General features: G+C 45.6%; 1 protein-coding gene across 4 annotated transcripts in view; it reads right to left on the bottom strand.

Moving 5' to 3' along the window:
• Positions 1-18,855, bottom strand: part of TFAP2B (transcription factor AP-2 beta) — a 28,986-nt gene that overhangs the window by 6,512 nt on the left and 3,619 nt on the right. For all 4 annotated transcript variants that reach the window (XM_007193863.2, XM_007193864.2, XM_007193865.2 and 1 more), the window contains exons 2-6: positions 17,519-17,977; positions 12,710-12,770; positions 4,984-5,203; positions 3,307-3,425; positions 1,031-1,172 (exon numbers count right to left, since the gene is read on the bottom strand). In XM_007193863.2, the coding sequence (XP_007193925.2) occupies positions 1,031-1,172; positions 3,307-3,425; positions 4,984-5,203; positions 12,710-12,770; positions 17,519-17,977 (1,001 nt within the window). The remainder of the gene's footprint in view (positions 1-1,030; positions 1,173-3,306; positions 3,426-4,983; positions 5,204-12,709; positions 12,771-17,518; positions 17,978-18,855) is intronic.

Here is an 18,855-nt window from a genome sequence, read left to right as displayed (position 1 = left end):
TTTGTACTCATTACCAAAGTGCCAAAAAAGGAAATGCTGAACTGAGGAGAACAAATGCTTAGAGTCAAACATTTTAAATCTTCAAAGCCCAAACTAGGGTCTGTAAGCAATTAAAGTTCTGGGACATTAATATTTTTTGACCCTGCGGAAAGGGGCAATCAAATTCCAATCACGTCTCAAAAACATCTGGACAAATTTGAGCAAATGATTTTTCAGCCTTCCATATATTTCTTTAAATTACGCTGTCAACGGAACAAACCGCGTCCTCCAGCACTAAATAAATGAGCGCCGCTGTTTGGGCCGCGCCTGCTAGAGAAACGTGCGGGCGCACGCAGCACCGCCCACTTCAGGCCTGAGCAGGCCATAAAACACCAGCAATATGACATCGAAGCCAAAGACAGGAGTAAATCAAATAAATAGAAAACCCACTGTAAAAGTTCAAATGAGCTCTAGACCTAAATTTAGCCAGAGATTTACTATTTTCCCCTCTGGAGTTGTAGTAAATTTTACGTCTGCGGAAGATGCCAAACAGCAACGTTGGAAAGAGAGTAATTAGAGCTGCGGGTAGAGATGGGTGCACGTGGGTGACATATAGACACCCTGAGCGAGCACGCGTGGCTGTGTGGATAGGACAGGGAGATGTGGACCCCACGGAGAAATATGCATCCAGGGATGCAGGAGAGAACTGGAACAGGGACCCAACCGGAAAAGGTCTGCCTGCCATCCCCGGGGTTGGGGATGTGAATTGTAAAAAGCCTGGATTCGGATTAATAAAGCCATCCCTCTCAGAAACTAGGAAATAGAGAAAACACACAAATACGAAGCCCATAATCAACGCTGAGGGGTGGGGTGCGGAGGGGGGCGGAGCTGGGAGGGTTCCCTAGCCAGCGATCCACGGGCTTCCCACCACTGAGCTGCTTCCCTGCCCCACGGAGGAAGTCTGCGCTGCCGCTCCCACCGCCTCCTCCCAAGCGAGGCGGCTCCGCAGGTTGGGAGTCTGGGATGAGGACCACGAGTCCAGGACACTCACTTGGTGGCCAGCAGCATATTCTTCCGGGAGTGCAGGTCACTGGGGTCCGTGTGCTGCCGGTTCAAATACTCAGAAACAGCTTTGGCGGGAAACTCCGTTTCACAAATGTACCCAAAATCCCGAGCTAAGTGAACAGCCTCTCCTGAAAACACAACCGTAGAGGAAATAATCAGCACCCAGTCCCTGAGCATCCCAAGGGCAGGAGGCGTTCCCTGGTCAATTCTGTTATTATTTACAAAAGAGGCCAACTGTTAAGGGTTAATAGCAAAGATGAGACAGATGCCCAAACTAAACATGGTTCTCAGACCGTAATTAACGTTGATGGAACAAACTTTGTTCCTGCCGCTCTTTCCAGCCTCTCCCTGATCATCCTTCCAGCCAAGTCCTAGCTAGACATCCCCTGAATAGCTTCAGGTCCCCCACACCCCATGCTTTGTCTTAAGGGAAAGGTGGGCAGACATTCAGGAGCTACCTTACAATTGCACCTAGATAGACAGTGAGCTGGATAGTCAAGCCAGATTCCCCCTTTCTTTTTTAAAGCATCTGTTACACCTGCTTTAAATAAAATTTAAAAGTCTTCCTATCTTTTGTATCTTCCTATAATAACTAATATATACAAATATAGATCCCTGTGTGTCTATGTCCACATACATTAAAGAATATGTAAATCGTATATGGATCCGTTTCTAACCAGCAATGAAATATTTATTCTCCTTGTCAGTTTCCTGCCAGTTAGGTTTCAGGTTTCTCCTCTTCAGAGGTTCCTGCCATCATTCTCTTACTTAAGGACTTTCTACTGCACAAAGGTGACACAGCAGCTATAGAAAACCCGGACAGCTGAAAGATTCCTTAACTTATGTGGAAGCCCCTTTCGAATCAAGCATTATTGGCCTTTAAAGCACAGCCTTCGGGGTTCAAGGGAAGATCCCGACATGAAAAAGAGATATGTTGAATTATCCCATAGCTACATTATTTTTAAGGAGCATGACTTACTTTTAATCATCATTAGCATAGTAACCAAAGACTTCAGGTACACTGCTTACAACAAGTCATAACGCTGAAAACTGCCAAATGAATATTGGCATTTCAGTGCGTTTTCCAGTTTCCTTCCTTTTCCACCTAAATCCCTGTCTTGGGCTGAAATTACTTTGACTGCTTTTCCAAATGAAGATTGTGATATTAGCAATACCTTAAAGGGCAAAAAGTAAAACCCCCAGGCTAAGAGTCAACCACTAATAAGTGTGGTCTAGAAATTTAGTGACCGCTGTCCCTGGGGGTAAGTTTGGGCCAGGCAACTTTGCCTTAAAGATAGCAAAGTGCAATGCCTGTAAATGTGATGACTTTATGGTTGCTGCCTAAATATTCGAAGATCCCCTCCTCTAAAAACTAACTCCCCACAGGAGTGTCATAATATCACATCCATAAAAATAGAAGAAAAAAACAAGACCTACATGTTAGACTCTAGAGAAAATTCTACAACTTCCTCCATTAGGTCCATCTGGCTCTATTTCCTATCCCTTCCACATCCCACAGATTCAAATGCAGATCATCTTGCTCTAGACTGTGAAGAAGATCCTGTTTATTACATACCATAAGTATCATCCGCAATCCCAAAATGATGAGCAAATTAGAGTGTGCTTGTTATAAGTATGGGCCTTTAAATTCACAGCTGAAGATCATATACGACTCCCCTCCATGTTTCCTCACTCCCCACCCCATATTTTTCCTAGGTCAGTGGTCTTATAAAGCTATATTTCAATAATAGTAAGTCCCAGGTAATCAGCAGGAGATAGGGGCCCTGAGAGTGACACGAGTTTTAAAATAACCATTAGAGGTCATGAATGCAATAATAGTTTCATAAATCGACAATGTGTTTTCTACTACTGACGATTCAGAGGTAAAATCTGGGAAGGAGAAGGGGTATAGAATGCATTGCTTCTTACAGAGTTACTCTTGCAGGAGTTCATACAGTGGGTGTTTCAGGCACCATGTTCTGCACCTGGCGGCAGAGACGACCCCTGCACTGTCTTGGAGACTAGACCTGAGCACTCTCCAGAGCTCAGGGACCCTTGCATGGTCCCTTGGCCTCTGGACAATTGCCGCTCCCTCTAAGTAAAAGGACCTTTGAACTTCTCTCAAGCAATCGCTTGACATCCAACTCAAAAGGGCACAACAATTGCAATGATTTCCAGTTAATCATAAAACATGTAAAATGTCAGCCTTCAGCCGACAGTTAAGCTCCACCACTTTGTGAAATGGCCAAACGTCTTGCTTACCTTCCACCAGGGAGGTGAGTAACGTGACATTTGCTGCCTTGCGCCTGCCCGCGGGTAAATTCAAACCGATTTTTTCTAGCCTTTCTCGCAAAGATCTCCCCCCATTTTTCGATTTGGCTCTGAAATTGCAAGAATTAACATTCTGATTAACCTCAGAGTGTTCCTGAAACAAAGTTTAGACTTAGCAAGCTAAAGCCCAGTGGAGCTTGAAGAGGTTTTAACTTGAGGTTAGCACATATTTTTTTTCTTCCTTTTGGTTATTTGCTGATAGTTTGCTGAGGTTTGCTTAATTTCTGCAATACAGAGCATTAAAAAAAAATTGAGTCGTTTACTTTTTTTATCTGGTGAGGAAAAAAAAAAAAGATACCAGATGGGAATAATTAGGGTGTAGGTTGTGGGTCCAGAGAAGGTAAAAGTTGCACATTCACAAGCCCAGCTCTTTCTTTGTCATGGAGCCAGTGAGGTGAGCAGAAGCCGGGCAAGTACAACCTTGCCAAAAAAAGGGAAAGAACTCTGTGGTTCAGAAAGGAGAAGGCTTGGCCTGAAACAGATGGGCTTCGAGAGGAAGAGGTCAAGAGTTGCTATAATATGGAATTGGGTTAAAAGGGGAAGGAAGACTGAAACATGAAACTAATGACGATGGTAATCATAATAACACTAAAACTAGCATTAGAGGGAGTTTAGTTATGTGATAAGCACTTCATATTGATTATCTCAATCTCATAGTAAGTTTCATACACCCACCATCAATGCCCAGGGGTGACTGAAAGCAACTTCCACATTGTGGGGCTCAAAGGACTCAGTTGAAAACTGAACTACAAAGTAGACCAGAGCAAAAGGACTCAAAGTGAGAAAAGTCTGTGGGTCACACCCTTAGGGCTTCCCAACGATCCTCCTTTTATGTGCTAAGGTCTGAGCAAAACTACAAGAAAAAAAACAGTTACTCTGACCTCTCTTGCTGTACTGTTCACCCAGCCACTTTTAGGAAAGAAAGGGACTTTCAACCCCCAAGATAGGCTAACTTGAAAAATTCATCTCATGCAATGTCACCTTCATATCAGGGACACTAACCAAAGGGTTCAGGCGTTAGCAGGGACTTTTGGGGAGGCTTTGAATCTTAAGATAAAAGCCACCTCCTTCCCCAGTTTCCACAAGGAGTCTATAAGATTGTCTTTCTCCAATATCGGGGAGCATATGAATGGTCCCAAGGAATAACTGTCAATATTTCTAAAGTGGTGTCATTGTTATTAGTGGTGGTGGTACTGAAGAAAGGAAGCCACACAAGTCTAGAACAAAGCTTTTCAAACTGCGGGGCACAATGCAATAGTGGGACAGGACCAACTTAGTCGGCCGCCAAGTGCACTTGCAAACAAAGTAGAGATCAGAGTACATTGCAGGTACGAAAGGGGTTGCTCCATGAAACTCCTGTTTTAGGTAAGTTTAGGTCGTGGGTCCCATTCAAGGTAGAGAATGCCCCCGAAGGGTCCTGGGGATGGGGAGAGGGGCTCCAGGTGCCGGGCAGTGAAAGTGGAAGGTTCCCAGGCCCGCAAGATGAGCGGAAGGGCGAGGCGGCGCGTGCGGGGTCCCGCGGAGCACTTGGCGGCCGCTGCACGCACTTAGGGATCCGGTTGCTAGGCAACCGCGCAGTATAAAAAGTGGTTGATACGGGGGGGTTACCTTCTGAGGACGCCGCCGAGGAGAGACGCATTGAGGCATTCGGGGGGCGACAGCCGTCTCTGAACTTCCCCCACAGTTACTTTGTATTTTGAAGTTGAACTGAGCAGAGACAAACGGCCGGGGACCGAGCAAAACACCTCACCGGTGTTGACAGACATGCCTCCCAGGAAGCCATCCTTATTCATCATCAGAGAAGTCACAGATTTGGGAGGAACCGGAACTAGAGAGGGAGAAAAAAAAAATGCCATAAAGGTGACCGGGTTTCGATCCTGGTGACCGGCCGATAGAATGTGTCGCTGCGTGCGCAGGGGCGAGGCCACAGGGCAGGCGCCAAGCGGAAAGCTGCAGGAGGAAGTGTTTGTTCCCGTGGTTCTGCGGTGCGTTCAGAGCACTGTGTACAAACAAATGCAAAAGCCATCACTCCTCTGGAAACTTACCCCATGCGTGTGGACATGTGAGAGTCGCTTGCCACTGTCCCGCTCACTACACAAATCAAGAAAAACAAGCAACCCAGGAGTTTGGATTGTGCTGTGAAACCTGGCAAATTCGATTCCATCACGTGCTGGCTGTGTGACCTTAAACATCTCACTAAACTTCTCTGAATCTTAGTGTCCTCATCTGTCTCCTGATAATCACATTTGGTGCTGAAGCCTGAAGGTGATCATCCCTATCAATGATATAAAATAGTAATACCAATGGTCTTTATGGGAACCCTTCCCTCCTCTCCTATTGGACACAAATCTATGGTCATCACTGGCGAGGATCAGGAGGGTGGGCACCATCTGTCACCCTGCCCAAGAACAGCCAAGTAATAATACTATTAAACGGGGGAGTTGGGCCCAAAAGAGCTGCTCATTTCTCTACAGTGGATCCCATTCTTTCCAACATCCTAACAACAGATTCATTTAGAAAGGAACCCAAATGCTCCTCTCCAGTGAAAGCAATTCTGCGGTGACATGAATTTTGTTTACAAATTAATGTAAAGCACCGGCTGGTGATTGTTTGGAGCAGTTATGATTTACAACAGGTGCCCTGATCAATCAACCAATCACTCTAATTCATGTGAGCAGCGGTCTTGCCTTGCCCCAGTTGTTTCATTTCGGCAAGTAATTGATAACAAACCGCACTCAAGGTATGTTTTATGCGGAAGTTAATAAGAGCTGACAGCTGGTTGCCACTGCTACCCAGGCGCATTCAGTCTCTTCAGCCTGTATTTCTGTTTAATTGTGTTTCAGTGTCATCTGCACCTCAGGAAGAGGCTGCGCTTGATAGAACCAGAGGCTGGGAATGAGCTGGGAATGAGTAACAGTGAAAGGTCAGCCTCCCAGTTCCCTGGCAGTCTCGCTCCCTTGGACTTGTACACTGCTGATGCCCATTTTTCTTCTGCAGGCTCTAGAAGCCACTGGCCAGGCAACGTCCCCTCCTGGTTTGCCCTACACCTCAGCTACTTCCATTGGGATCTGAAGCCCCTCAAGCACTATTTGGTGATCACCAGTCCAGGGGATTTATGCAATGTTTCTGGCATGAAAAAGGATGCTACCATTCCCCCTCTTTAATAAAGACTCTGTCTCATTCTATAATTCTAGTAAGAGAAAGATATGCTCTTTCTACCATCTGGAGCCTAGAACCCCACACACAAAATAAGTTATATAACCTTCCTTGTCTAGAACAGACTAACCGCCCTGAGGGTTCTTGAAACAGCTTACTCTCTCTACCACAGATCCTAGCACTCAGACCTCCATGATTATTTAGAGACTCCTAAAAGCCAGGTAGGTCCCAGATCTTTGATTTACTATGAATTGCATTTGGTCCTTTTCAAACACCTGTAGAAAGGGCTTTCTGAGGAAAGTGGATGGGAAGACTGAAGCATTCCCTTTTTCTACTTCTTAGTAGACATTTTGGGATTTCTGGATCTGTCTACAGAGTCTGTCTCAGGGCAGATGAATGATGTTAGGTAACAGAGTGAATTTTCTGCCCTGTCACGGCGGTGGTGGGGAGTTACAGAGGGGGCTTTCTTCTTTCTGATTCTCCTCATCATAGTCTCATCAGCGAAGTGCTTCTCATTTGAGAGTGAACCAATGCAAATTTGAAGTGTATTAATTAAATTTGAGTAAAATATGGATTTAAGTGACTTACTTAAAAAAACAGTGATTGGGGTGGGAACACCCTGTCATTTAATTATCTTGCACAATATCCACATCTACTTTAATATGTCTTTTTTTCACTGCAGTCCTGATTTCTATATTTAAGATTCATATTCAAGCACTATAAGCAAATAATATATAATCATGGTAACCCTGGAAAAACTTTTCCCCAAAATATAGACGGCCCTTTGTAGTTTTAACATGGTATGAACTACAGAAATAAAATATATAAAAATTCTCATCTTTGCTATTCAGCAACATTTTAAAATTTAAATACTATTTAGAAAGAATATTTTAACGGCTTGCCCTACACCTTAGCACTAAGCTGAAAATAGTAAGTTCAGTTCCTGTTTCCCAGACTGGATCACTGAGTATCTCCTGAGAACTGGAATTTTACCCGCTTTTCACAGTCCCAGGCACCAAATCTCTTGAAAAGCTAGGTCTATAGAGACATTTTATAACCTGCCCTCTCATTTCACTATTGTTAATTGCCTGATTTACCAGACAAGAGCAATTTCCTTTGGGGAATGTATATCGCTCCCTCCCAAGGGCTGTACCTTTTTGCATATACATTATCACCTAAATATCACCCACCCAGTCAGCTCCCCTCAGCACTCTGCTGTCTAGGGGGAGGGAGAAGAGGAGGGTGGCCTCGTTTTTTCCCCTCAAAGACCAAGACTATTTGAGCAGAGGTGCTTCAGGTTATATTTCTATTTTCTAATTTAAGTATCAATCTTGTTTGCACCCTCTACTCTCCCATCTTCAGGTTCTAAACCTCTCTCCCACCCGGGCCTTCCTTTTGGTCCCCTAGACTAGACTCTACATATTTCTTGTCCCTACACTTTTCTAAGTCCGTCCTACTGTTAGCATCTACCTTCCCCACCACTCTCACACATGCCTTCCTCAGCTGATTAACCCCATATTTTATTCTCTTTGTCTTTTCCCTTCTGCTTTCCTCCAGCTTATCAATAAACCCAGGGAGCAACAGGGCCCGGTTGATTTGTTAGTAATTATGAGTGCACTCCTCCTGCCCACGGAACCCAGAGATGACTAAGATAGGTTTAAAGCGACAGCAGGAAATGGTAAGGAAATGGAGCATAGCAAAACTCAGCGTGAAGCTTTCAGTTCTTTACATGTTTACAATTTTCTGTGCATACATTAAAACTGGGAGGTTTTTTTTCCCCCCCCTCTTCAGTTCTCAGTTGGATAGCATGGTCAACTTCTGGACGTAACACCTCCCAAATTTGCTCCCCTCTCTTTAAACTTGCATTATATGGGAGGAGAAGAAAAAAAGCTTTAAAACCCGATCAATATTTCATTACAAGAACTGGAGTTTTATTTAAGAGAGAGGAAGGAAAACTGGAGAAAATCTTATTCATTAGTGGACTCTATAGAGCCAAAGGGTTAATAAGTTAGCTCTTCATCTTTACTCTTTAAACTTAAGTATGAAATCACAGCTTTGAGATCTTTGTGTTTGACTGGAGGCAGGTCCTCTGTGGGTCTGACCTGCTGGGGGGAGAGAAGGAAGAAATGAACCCATCTAACAGATGGAAGCATAAGTCCCTCTGTAATGTACCTAGACTTAAATATGGAAACTACACCAGGAAGCCACAAGAGGTAGAGCATTGCTTGAAGTAATTATTTCTCACCAGCAGATCACCGCTTTCCTCATACTTGCATTGTTTCTCATCTACCTGCAGGCTAAATGTTATTCCACATGTATATAAGAGCATGTGTATAAATGTGAGCACCGAAATCCTGGAAAGAAAAATAAAAGGATTCCCACAAAGAAAGCTGGAACATAAAAAAAATTACAAACGTCCAGTGTTGGCATCCTTTACGGGCAAAGCCTAAGAGGCTGGAAACTGAGTTAGGTCCCATCACTTACTCCGTGTGTGGGACCTTGAGAAAATCATTTGTCTTCTCTCTGTCTCAGTTTCCACACTGGGGGATGGGGATGGGAGTTGGAGAAGAGTGTCTAACCTTTCCAGCTTTGAAATTCTATGAACTCTGATTACTCCCTGGGTGGCTGGAAACATAGCTGAGAGTCTCTAGTTGAATAAATACCAATTGGGATCCAAGTCAGCTCTGGAAATGTGAACCTCTCCATTTGAGAGGAAACTCATACCCTTCTCAAAGGCTCCGACAGATTCTGGGTGCTTTTACCTCCTAGGTCAGAAGGAGGAATCCCAACAGAACCCCTTGTAATTGAAATTGGCAATTTCCGTATCTCCCCCCACCCAGAGAAAATCCACACCAATCAAAGTGTTTATGTGGGGAAGGGGCCAGAACTAACGGGCAAAAAGTGGGAGAGAACCGGAGGTTGAACTGAAACTAACCAAACAGGATATCCCTAAGACCAAGGAAAATGCCCCACAGTCACAACATTTGGACCTTGGACTCCAGCCACTCTGGCCTTTCCAAGAAATCCCAGCATCTTTTCTGCTATCTAAGGTGTCAAGCCGATTGCATGCTGGCCTCTAATTGCACCAAAAACTTTTTCTGAAAGCCTAGGTGAGCCTTCTTTAGGTTAGGCTGTAGGATGGTGGCAGTGATCATTTACGTGAGCTGGGCACCACCCTGCCCCCTCCCAGCCCAGATTCCTAATCTTAATGGAACTGAGAGTTAAGAATGATTTTTTAATGTCTCGTTGGATTTTTAGACTGTTAATGTACCGCATCCTTCTCATTATTACTTTATTGATTGCTCATTGACCAGCCCCCTTCAAATCGTATTAACCACCCTCTGCCGGTTTAGATTAGGAGAGTTTAAAAAGCACCTATCATTACTCCCCCCACTCCTGCCATGGAGTTGAGACTCGCTGGCTTAATGGGAGCTCTAATGGGGCAGCTAAGAGGAGAGGGGGCCCCGTCCCTGCCGATTGCATTAATAGCTCAAAGGGGGCCAATACAGAAAATTAGCCGTAAACGAGCTCTGGAGATCTTCAAATGAAAGAGCCATTTATCACGCTGGCTACCTTCACTCCACTCGTTTGCTCTCTCTACTGGGAACAACTCATTTCCTCTTAACTAAATTACTTCAGAAATGTCAGCTAAGCCCAGATAGCAAATATAACAAGAGAGCTCACCTACAATCTATGGGGTGATATCAACACGGGTGAAAATTGGACTGGTTAAATTTTAGGAGGGAGACCTTCCATAATTAGAGAGAGACACACACACACACAGAGACATATATCCTTTATGTCTAAGTCTTCCGCCTTCAATACATCACACAGAAGCAGAGACACGTAAACCTGGGCCAGTTGCTGCCTTTTTTATTAATAAGGTAGAATTTTTTAAATCTCTCTAAAAGCCCATTAGAAAACAAATAAAGCAACGTAGTCCCTTGCCAGTTGTTGAAATTTAGAATATTTAGTTCAGGAAATGTTCTCACCTCCTCTTTTATGAAATTAATCTCTGGGAGTCATCCCTCATGAAGGTGGTGGAGGGGCAAAGACGGGAGACCAGAGGGCAGGGAAGGAGCTAATGAACCCATAACCTTATTTTAAGTGGTTCACAGTGATCTAGAAAAGTAAATCAACCACTTATTCCTCTTTTGCCCATGGCTCTCTAAAGATAAAAATATATTAGGATATTTTCATCATGTAATAAAGCAAATACCCGAAATAGTAAATAATGGAATTGACCTCACACTTTATATTCATACCACACTCCCTAAATCAGTAAAATGACTGGGGTGCCACTTAGATGCTTTAAGCTGCACATTTTAAAAAAGATTCTGGGGGCCATAAAAAGTACTCCGCGTTTCCAGAACAGAACCAGTGACATTAGTCAACATTCTCCTCTTCTTATTCCTGGAGATACCCATATACATACATATTCACATTACACTGACAAACATATACAAGCCCTGAAACCAAAGCATCCCACATCTAAGAATATTTTCAGCTCCATTTTGTTAGGTAAGCTAAGTTCCACATATTTTTATTGGCCTGGCTATTAAGAACATTTCTGATTGGTCATCAGTTGGGCATGCCCTACAGCCAGCCCCAACGCTGTTTCCAGGATACAGAACCCTGAGCTAAGGGGTTCTAGCTCTCCATGAAAAGGGACGGAAACTAAAACAGAAAAGAAACCACGAAAGCCAATGAAGAAGCGCCTCTCCTCCTCCCCATACCCACCTCCCATCAACCAGCAATTAACCAGAAGAGAAGACCCAGGAGGAAATGGTGAAAGTGAGCTGTCAGCGCAGTTGCAAGTCAAAGCACGAGCCTGAGTGTCCCAGCAAACCCAAACCCTGGCATTAAAAACCGAAACGATACTATCTAAGGAAGAGCAGGAGAGATGTTTGGAGCAACACTTAAAATAGTTTTGCCCCCAACCCTACTAGTCTTCTTGGGGATATTACGTTCCAAGGCCAAATGGCATCATTTCAGGTACAGCTTCTGCCTCCCACCTCCCACCTCTCAAAGCAACTTTTTCTGCTTTTGTGAGAGAAGAAAATTGAAAACTCCTCACCCTGTTTGGAATCCTTCCTTCACAACCCTCCTATTCTACCGGTTTGACTCTGCATTACTTTCTGAAGCATCTTTTTCTCTTTTAATTGTTTTTGTGAATGTCATCTGGCTCAAATGAATCAGAAGTGACTGCAGCTAGGGATTGTTGACACCAAACAGAAGGACAGGCCTTCTCCAGCATCGATAAGAAAGGGTTACAGTAGTTAAAATTGTAGCTCCAAATACCAGTTCTTGTGATAATTAAAGATTGCACTGTTTACACATTCAAACTCCTAAATTTGTGGCATGTGAGTGACATTCGGGCCTTTCGGCAGCCATCCTAATCGCCAGGCATTCTCTCAGTGACTGTCAGAGAAGAGGGGGGAAAAATTAAGCAGCTGCAATACGCCCGAAATGAGTTATTGTAATTACATTTAATTAGTTTAATTAGTTAATTATTTTGCTTACAGCTGTACAAGAGACTGCAAACATTTGTTAATATCACATGCCCTTTAACAGTATGGGGTGATTCCACAGTCACACTAAATCATGAATGCATATGTAGGAAGACTGAGAAATGTGCAGAGCCCGGCTCAGCTTCTCAGGAAGAGCATATTTAGCAACACATTTAGCACAATTTAAAAAAAATCAGAAGAAACAACTCATAAAACACAGAGAACTGGGAACAAAATTACCACCCCAAAAATCAAATACAAAGGCCAAGAGAGAAGGAGCTACCCCAATGGCATAGGGTCTAGCTCAACAAACTCCAGTTATCAATGAAATAATTATAGCATATTTTTGAAAGCAGTGTTTCCCAGCCAGTTCCATACATGATGGTAGTTCAATTATTTACAATGTATCTAGAATTGCTAGCGAAGGTACCATGAGAAAAATGGCAATAGTTTCTATTCCTCTGTCTCTCTCATCCGGGTTTCTCCCTGCGGTCCCCCACCCCCATTCCTTCTTCCCAACAGGCATTTTCATCCAGATAGCCACTGTCCTATGATTGTGAACAAACATTTGTGTCTTATAAAATAATGAAATCCTTCAAAGTGAAAACATCATAAAGACATGAACGCAGAGGAAACTTTGCTTACTTTGCGGGGGGAAGAATCCATACCTTTTTTTATGACAGACTGGTCCAATAGATTCATGCCGCTGTTATTGGCATCTTCAACTGACTGTGAATATAAAAACATCACTATTCAAATCGACTGGATATTAAAGAATCACACTCATAAATCATGTCATTCCAAACTGGAGTTGCTGTTATTTCCATTTATATTAATTCACAAAGGGAGGTTTTATTATTATCATTATTACCTCCAAATAGACACAGAAATGAAATTCACCCAAATTATAAATCCTTCCAATGGAAGAAGAGGAAAAAGGAAACTGTGAGAGACATCTGGGATGCAGGATTGGTTTAGTTATTACATTAAACATAGATATTACATAGACACAAACTTTTATATTATCTGCTCTTATGAGTTGTGAAAATCTGGCAGCACTGAAAGATTTTCACCAATATTAGTCAGAGCAATTTCTGTTTTCTATGCTATCCCAGTGCATCTTAACCCCAGAGTCATTTTACAAATACATAATAGTTTACATTATAGGATTTTAATTAAAGTCTGAGCAATTTGGAATGGAATGCGAACAGCAACACATAGGAACACGTCTGCAGGCTGTCAGGACCGCACACCCACTGCAGCTCACACACATCCATCCCTGTGCTGGGTGAGCTTCCTGCTGCAGGACAATCGCTTGGGGGGACCTGCACAATTTGCTCCCCCTCCCAACCCTGCCACCTCTGCTACCCAGCAAGAAGCATACCTGTTAGGAAGGCAGTAACTACAGATGCACCAACACACACACACACACACACACACACACACACACACACAGAGGATCTCCCAGTCAGCACCTGGGTAATGGCAAAGAACATTCACCTTCCTTGCCATTTTCATCCCAGAGAAGGAAAGTTTCAACCCTAGATGTTGGCTGCATTTCAGAGGGGAAATAGCTGTTAGAATGATATTCTTACTGTCAGGATGCACCAGAACAGGGTTCTAGCCGTGCATCCCAGGGCATCCAAAGGCAGTGGATTCCCTCCCCCCTACTCCCCAGAGAAAATCAATGCTAGGCCTTTCTGCCATGTACAGCTGCTTTCCTTGATCCTTAGACACCTACGTTTGGACTAATCTGTCACCCACTCTACAGAGGAGTAAAAAGCAAAGGGCTTGTAAGGGGGGTTGTGTTTAGACAGCACCTCCCACCCACTCAAGCTGCATCCCCAGACAGGGCGTGTGTTCCTCACAAGGAAGAGACTGTCTACCCCAAACAAGCGGCACATTAGAAACGAGATGATCTAATCATGGAGGGGTCATGTTCATTTGTTTCTTTTCGTTTTTCATAGCCACTCTTCTGTTCTCAGAAAGATGGGGAAAATTGTTATTCTCCGTAAGGACCATTTTCCATGTCGCAACATGCCATCTCCAACTTAAGAAATAGTACAAAGCTTAAAGAAAAAAGAAAAATGCTTCATGTAACTTGTTCGGAGCTCCCAGGAGACCCCACCATGCACACGGGCGCGCACACACAAGATTCACGCCTTTTGTGCTCACGTGTCTACAGTGGCGACGTGTCCACGCAGAACAGAAATATTCGCCTGTGTCTGTGGGCGGGCAGACCCGCGATCTCACAGGCCCCGGACCGTGAGCGCCCACACCTCACCCTCACGTCGGTACGTAAATATGTATATACGCCTCATCAGCGACGTGGGGTAGTTGTGGTAGTTAATGAGAAGGCTCTTGTCTGATTTTCTATCTAATTACGGACGCCTGCTGGGTTTTTGTACAGGATATTCACGCAGCATGCTGGCGCTTAATCGTCACAGGGAGGGTCGTAAAGATTTAATTAGGACTGCATGCGGAAGCTCAGAAAAACGACTCAGACTCGTAATTACTCGACTTCTTTAGTTAAAAGTGATACCAGGGGTTGCTTTAAGACACTAGGGTGTGTTTGAGAGTGTGTGTGTGTGTGTGTGTAGGGGCTTTGACTTAACATCCTTATATGTTTACACTCTTAGGTGGTAAAGGTTAGAGAGCAAAGATCGGAAGAAGGAAAGAGGTGTTCACAGCAACTAAACAAGCTCCAAAATACTAGGTGTCACCTCACGCTCTCTTTCTTTCTGATGCTGTTTTTCTGAGTTTTAAACACTGCCCCCCCTCCCCGCGTGCACGCTCACACACACACACACACACACACACACAATGGGTAGAATGTAGCATACCCAGAACCCAAACAGCGATTTGCTGGTTTAATAGCCCCTGTGAGTAAATTGAAATAGAAATTGACAGGGTTTTATAGTTTCATTTAAAAAATTATTAGAAGCATTTGGTTAATTAGTTCTCCTCATTTGCTTCTCTCACGGTCGGGGCGGTGGCCCCGCGTGTGTGTCTGGGTCACACAACATCTCCCCCCAGCCCTAGGCCAGGTGAGGACCGCTGGGTGTGAGGGCCCCCGGCCTGGCAGCGCCCTGGGATCTGCCTGATCCGCGGCTGGATTGCGTAGGGGGATCCGGCACACACACCAGGCCCTTGAGATGGAACGAGTGACTGGGGTCCAGGCTGAGGCACCCCTGGTCCCTTTTACAGACAGGTGGGGCGCAGCCCACCCATCCCGTAGCTGCAGGAAACGCGAAACGCTGAAACCGCCGTCAGCTCCTGCAACTTTAGCGCGCGTCCCCCACCGAGTTCCAGATCCCTAAGTCAGAAGTGGGTCCTCCGGGACTGGACGGAGGAGGCAGAGCCTCTGGATTCGAGGGTCTGGTCCTAGGTCCATCTCTTCCCCTGTCTTTCTTTGTCACCTGCCCCGTGTCACGTCAACCACACCCCGGCCTCAGGACGCCTGTCATCGCGACGGAGACAGAGATCGCCCCAGCCTCTGTCGTTCCCCTCCTGGGACAGACGCGGAGTGTATCCCCCGCGACCCCTTGCAGTGAGGGTCGACCCGAGAAAGTCCCGCGGGCCTCCCCACCTCGCCAGGCGACATGCTGGGATGCATCCGGGGAGGAACGGGGAGAGGTGGGGTGGGCGGGGAGCAGCGAGGGCCCTGGGCCTGCGCCGTCTCTGCTCTGGGCTCGGTCCACCTTCCCGGGTCTGAGCTCCGGCCACAACTCGGACAAGGGTGCTCTCCCAAATGCACACCGACCTGGCCCTGTTTCTCTCTGGCCCCTTGCATTTGACCAAACACTCCAAACCTCTCACGATTCTCTCTTTCAAAAAACTAAAAACTAAAACCAGAGAAATCTGTTCCCTCTTTGGGCGCAGTCCCTGGGTTCGGTCGCCTAAACCACTAGGCCTGCCGAGCGTGGTGACACAGCCAGTGCAGCATCGCCAACAGCAGTGCTGATGAGTTGATCCACTTTCATTATCTAGCACTTTGAACCGTACCCAGAAAGGTTAATTTAAAAACTTTTCCCCCCAGACACATATTACCCCAACGCATTAAAAAAAAAAAAAGATTAAATATTTCCTTTCTCATATGATATTCTGAAATGAGCATTATCTTCAGACAAGGGACAGTTAAGGTCAACTAAATCAACAAAACTACCATTCTTATGACTATGGGTAAATCCAGCCACAACTCAGGTGATTCTGTCATTTTTGGAAATATTAAATAACTGAATTTCCATTAAAGCAGTAAACCATCATAGACTACACACAGACAGCATTTAATTCTGTCCCCACATTTTAACTGTTCAAAATACATTTTCTTCAGCAAGGTAAAGAGGAAGGACTCATGCACCCTTTCCCTTTCCCATATTGTTTTCCTTTCCTTCAGAGGTATGTCCATAATGATGCATGATATATACAACCATGCCAATGAGACCGAAGGATCCATTGAATACCTTTCAACCATATTTATCTTTTCTGGAGACTATTTAAATTAGGGAGGAAAAGGAGACCTGCTCAGAATCACCCAGAGAGTTTTTATAAACCATTTCTTTGATGTTTCTTTGTTTAGTTTAACCAAGTATTCTCCACCAAATCAGGCTCCATTGTGTAGGTTGCAGACGGGATAGTGAGTGGGTGGGGGAGTGTTTGGAGCCTTTTAAGAAACAAACATATGATGCCTTTTCAGCTGGGGTAGTGACACCAGGGAGAGGGTATTAGTGCAAAGGAGGACTGGAGAGGGATGTGGAGAACATTGCTCAACAGTCGTTTAATGGTCCAAAGGGGGAAAAGAATCTCCAAAATCATATGTGTCCTCATGAATTCCCAAACAGAATTATGACTTTCTGGGTCTCTCCCCACAAATCTTCCATTTCTCAGATGATGACCCTGGAACTCAATTATCTTGGAAAAGGGTTCAACAGCTTATGGGACATTCAAAGTAAGACCTGGCTTGGACAAAATAGCACATGTTTTTCTTCCAATGTGCGTTGTCATGCTTAACAAAATCTTTGCAAATCCAGCAAGAACCGCTATAGAGGTCCCTGCACCTCCATGCTGTAGCTTCGGGCAGTCAGGACTCCACCTGCCATGTCAGGGGGCCCAGGCCCACTACTGGGCATGCAGAGCGGGTGGGTTGGGGAGGGCACCCAGCTTGCTCGCACGAAGCGCAAGAGAACAGGAAGGAGTCGCATAGCTAAGGCAAGACAAAAACATCTAGCCTTGATTCTGATGATCCTAAACTAGCAAAACACATATATTTTTCACCTTCATTCTTTCATTTCTAGTGCTTCTAGCTTTCATCATCGGACCTCCAGAAATCGCCACTAGAGAGCCATACACGTATACACACAGTTACATACGTGTGGTGTACGTCCCCCAAAGGAGACACAGCTGTCCCTCCCCGCCTTTCCTCCCTCCCGGGGGGCATTTGTTATTCGTTTACTGTTTGTTTGTTTGTGTGCCATTACCTGGACGTCTTCCATCCCGGGGTGGCCGAGACCGTGCAGCGAGAGGCTGTCACCCATGCCCGCGTCCAGGCCGTGGTGCGCTGAGTGCAGGAGCACGTCCGGCCGGCGGACCGAGTGGTAGTCCCTCCGGGGGTCGAGGCCCGAGAGCTGGGGCAGGGCGGCCCGAGGCTGGGGCAGGAGAGAGCCGGCTTCTGAACCCACTTCTTGCCGCTGTCGTTGCCCCCAGGGGTGCTGCTGGGGCTGGTGCAGGGGGTTCAGGGAGTAGGGGTCGTTGACGTGGGAGTAGGGGTCCTGGCTCTGGTGGTAGGGGAGCGGCTGGTAGGGGGGCGGGAAGTAGGGCGGCTGGAAATCTGACGATGGCGTGTGGGACAGCGGCGGGGCGCTGGAGTAAGGTCCTTGGGACACCGAGCCCAGCTGGGAGAGCCGTGAGCTGTGACTCGGGACGCCATCGTGCCGGTCCTGGGAGCGGAGAGGAGAAAGAGAGAGAGAGAGAAGGGGAGGAAAAAATACAAGCGACAAATGGAGAAGCCCGCCTTCGGCATCTTCTTCTTCCCGGGATAGGGGACGCAAGAGTCTGAAACTGAGACTCCCAAGCTGACTCAGAGGGTACATGATTTCAGCAATTCCAAATGCGAGGCTTTGTGGGGGAAAGGGGGAGAATTACCCACTTAACCAACATCTAAGCCTTCTGTTGGGGTGCAAAGCCGGCAAAAGGGGTGAGGGTAAAGTAACTGTGTATGGGGGGGGGGGGGAGGAGATTCTCAATTCCCTAATGAAAAATACAGGAGTCTGACATGGGGTATTTGCTCTTCTGGGTGTTTTACACTATTTTTTCCTAACTCTTCCAGAGGTCCAAAGCATGACAAATAAAACTTCATACTATTGGTTGTGCTGCTCCTCCTGATAACCCAGTCGGCTGACCAAGAGCTCCCCACACGACTTGGTCATTCCAGGAGACCCAGCAATCTGCCTGATCTGAGTTTCCAGTCCCCCCTCCCTCCCCAAGAGGAATTAAATAATTTATGTAGTGTTTGATTGAAATGGATCTCATTCAAAATCATATCCTGAGTCCCTGTTAAAGTTGAACTGTGGTTCGCAGGAGTTTTTCTAAGGCTGCTTTTCTAAATATATCTATTGCTGTCCTACTCCAGGGAGTGAAGATGAAGGACCTGGGGTTGGGAGGGGGAAAAAAAAAAAACGAACAAAAAAAGGCCCAGACAACTTAGCACTGGTCCTAAGTGGAGTGCTAAACTCAGTGAAAGGGGAGGGGGGAGGTGTGTGTGTGTGTGTGTGTGTGCGCGCGCGCGCGCGTGTGTGTGTGTGTGCGCGTGTGTGTG

This window comes from Balaenoptera acutorostrata, chromosome 10, assembly GCF_949987535.1.
Source record: "Balaenoptera acutorostrata chromosome 10, mBalAcu1.1, whole genome shotgun sequence".
NCBI lineage: Eukaryota > Metazoa > Chordata > Mammalia > Artiodactyla > Balaenopteridae > Balaenoptera > Balaenoptera acutorostrata.
This window is presented reverse-complemented; position numbering and strand designations above follow the sequence as displayed.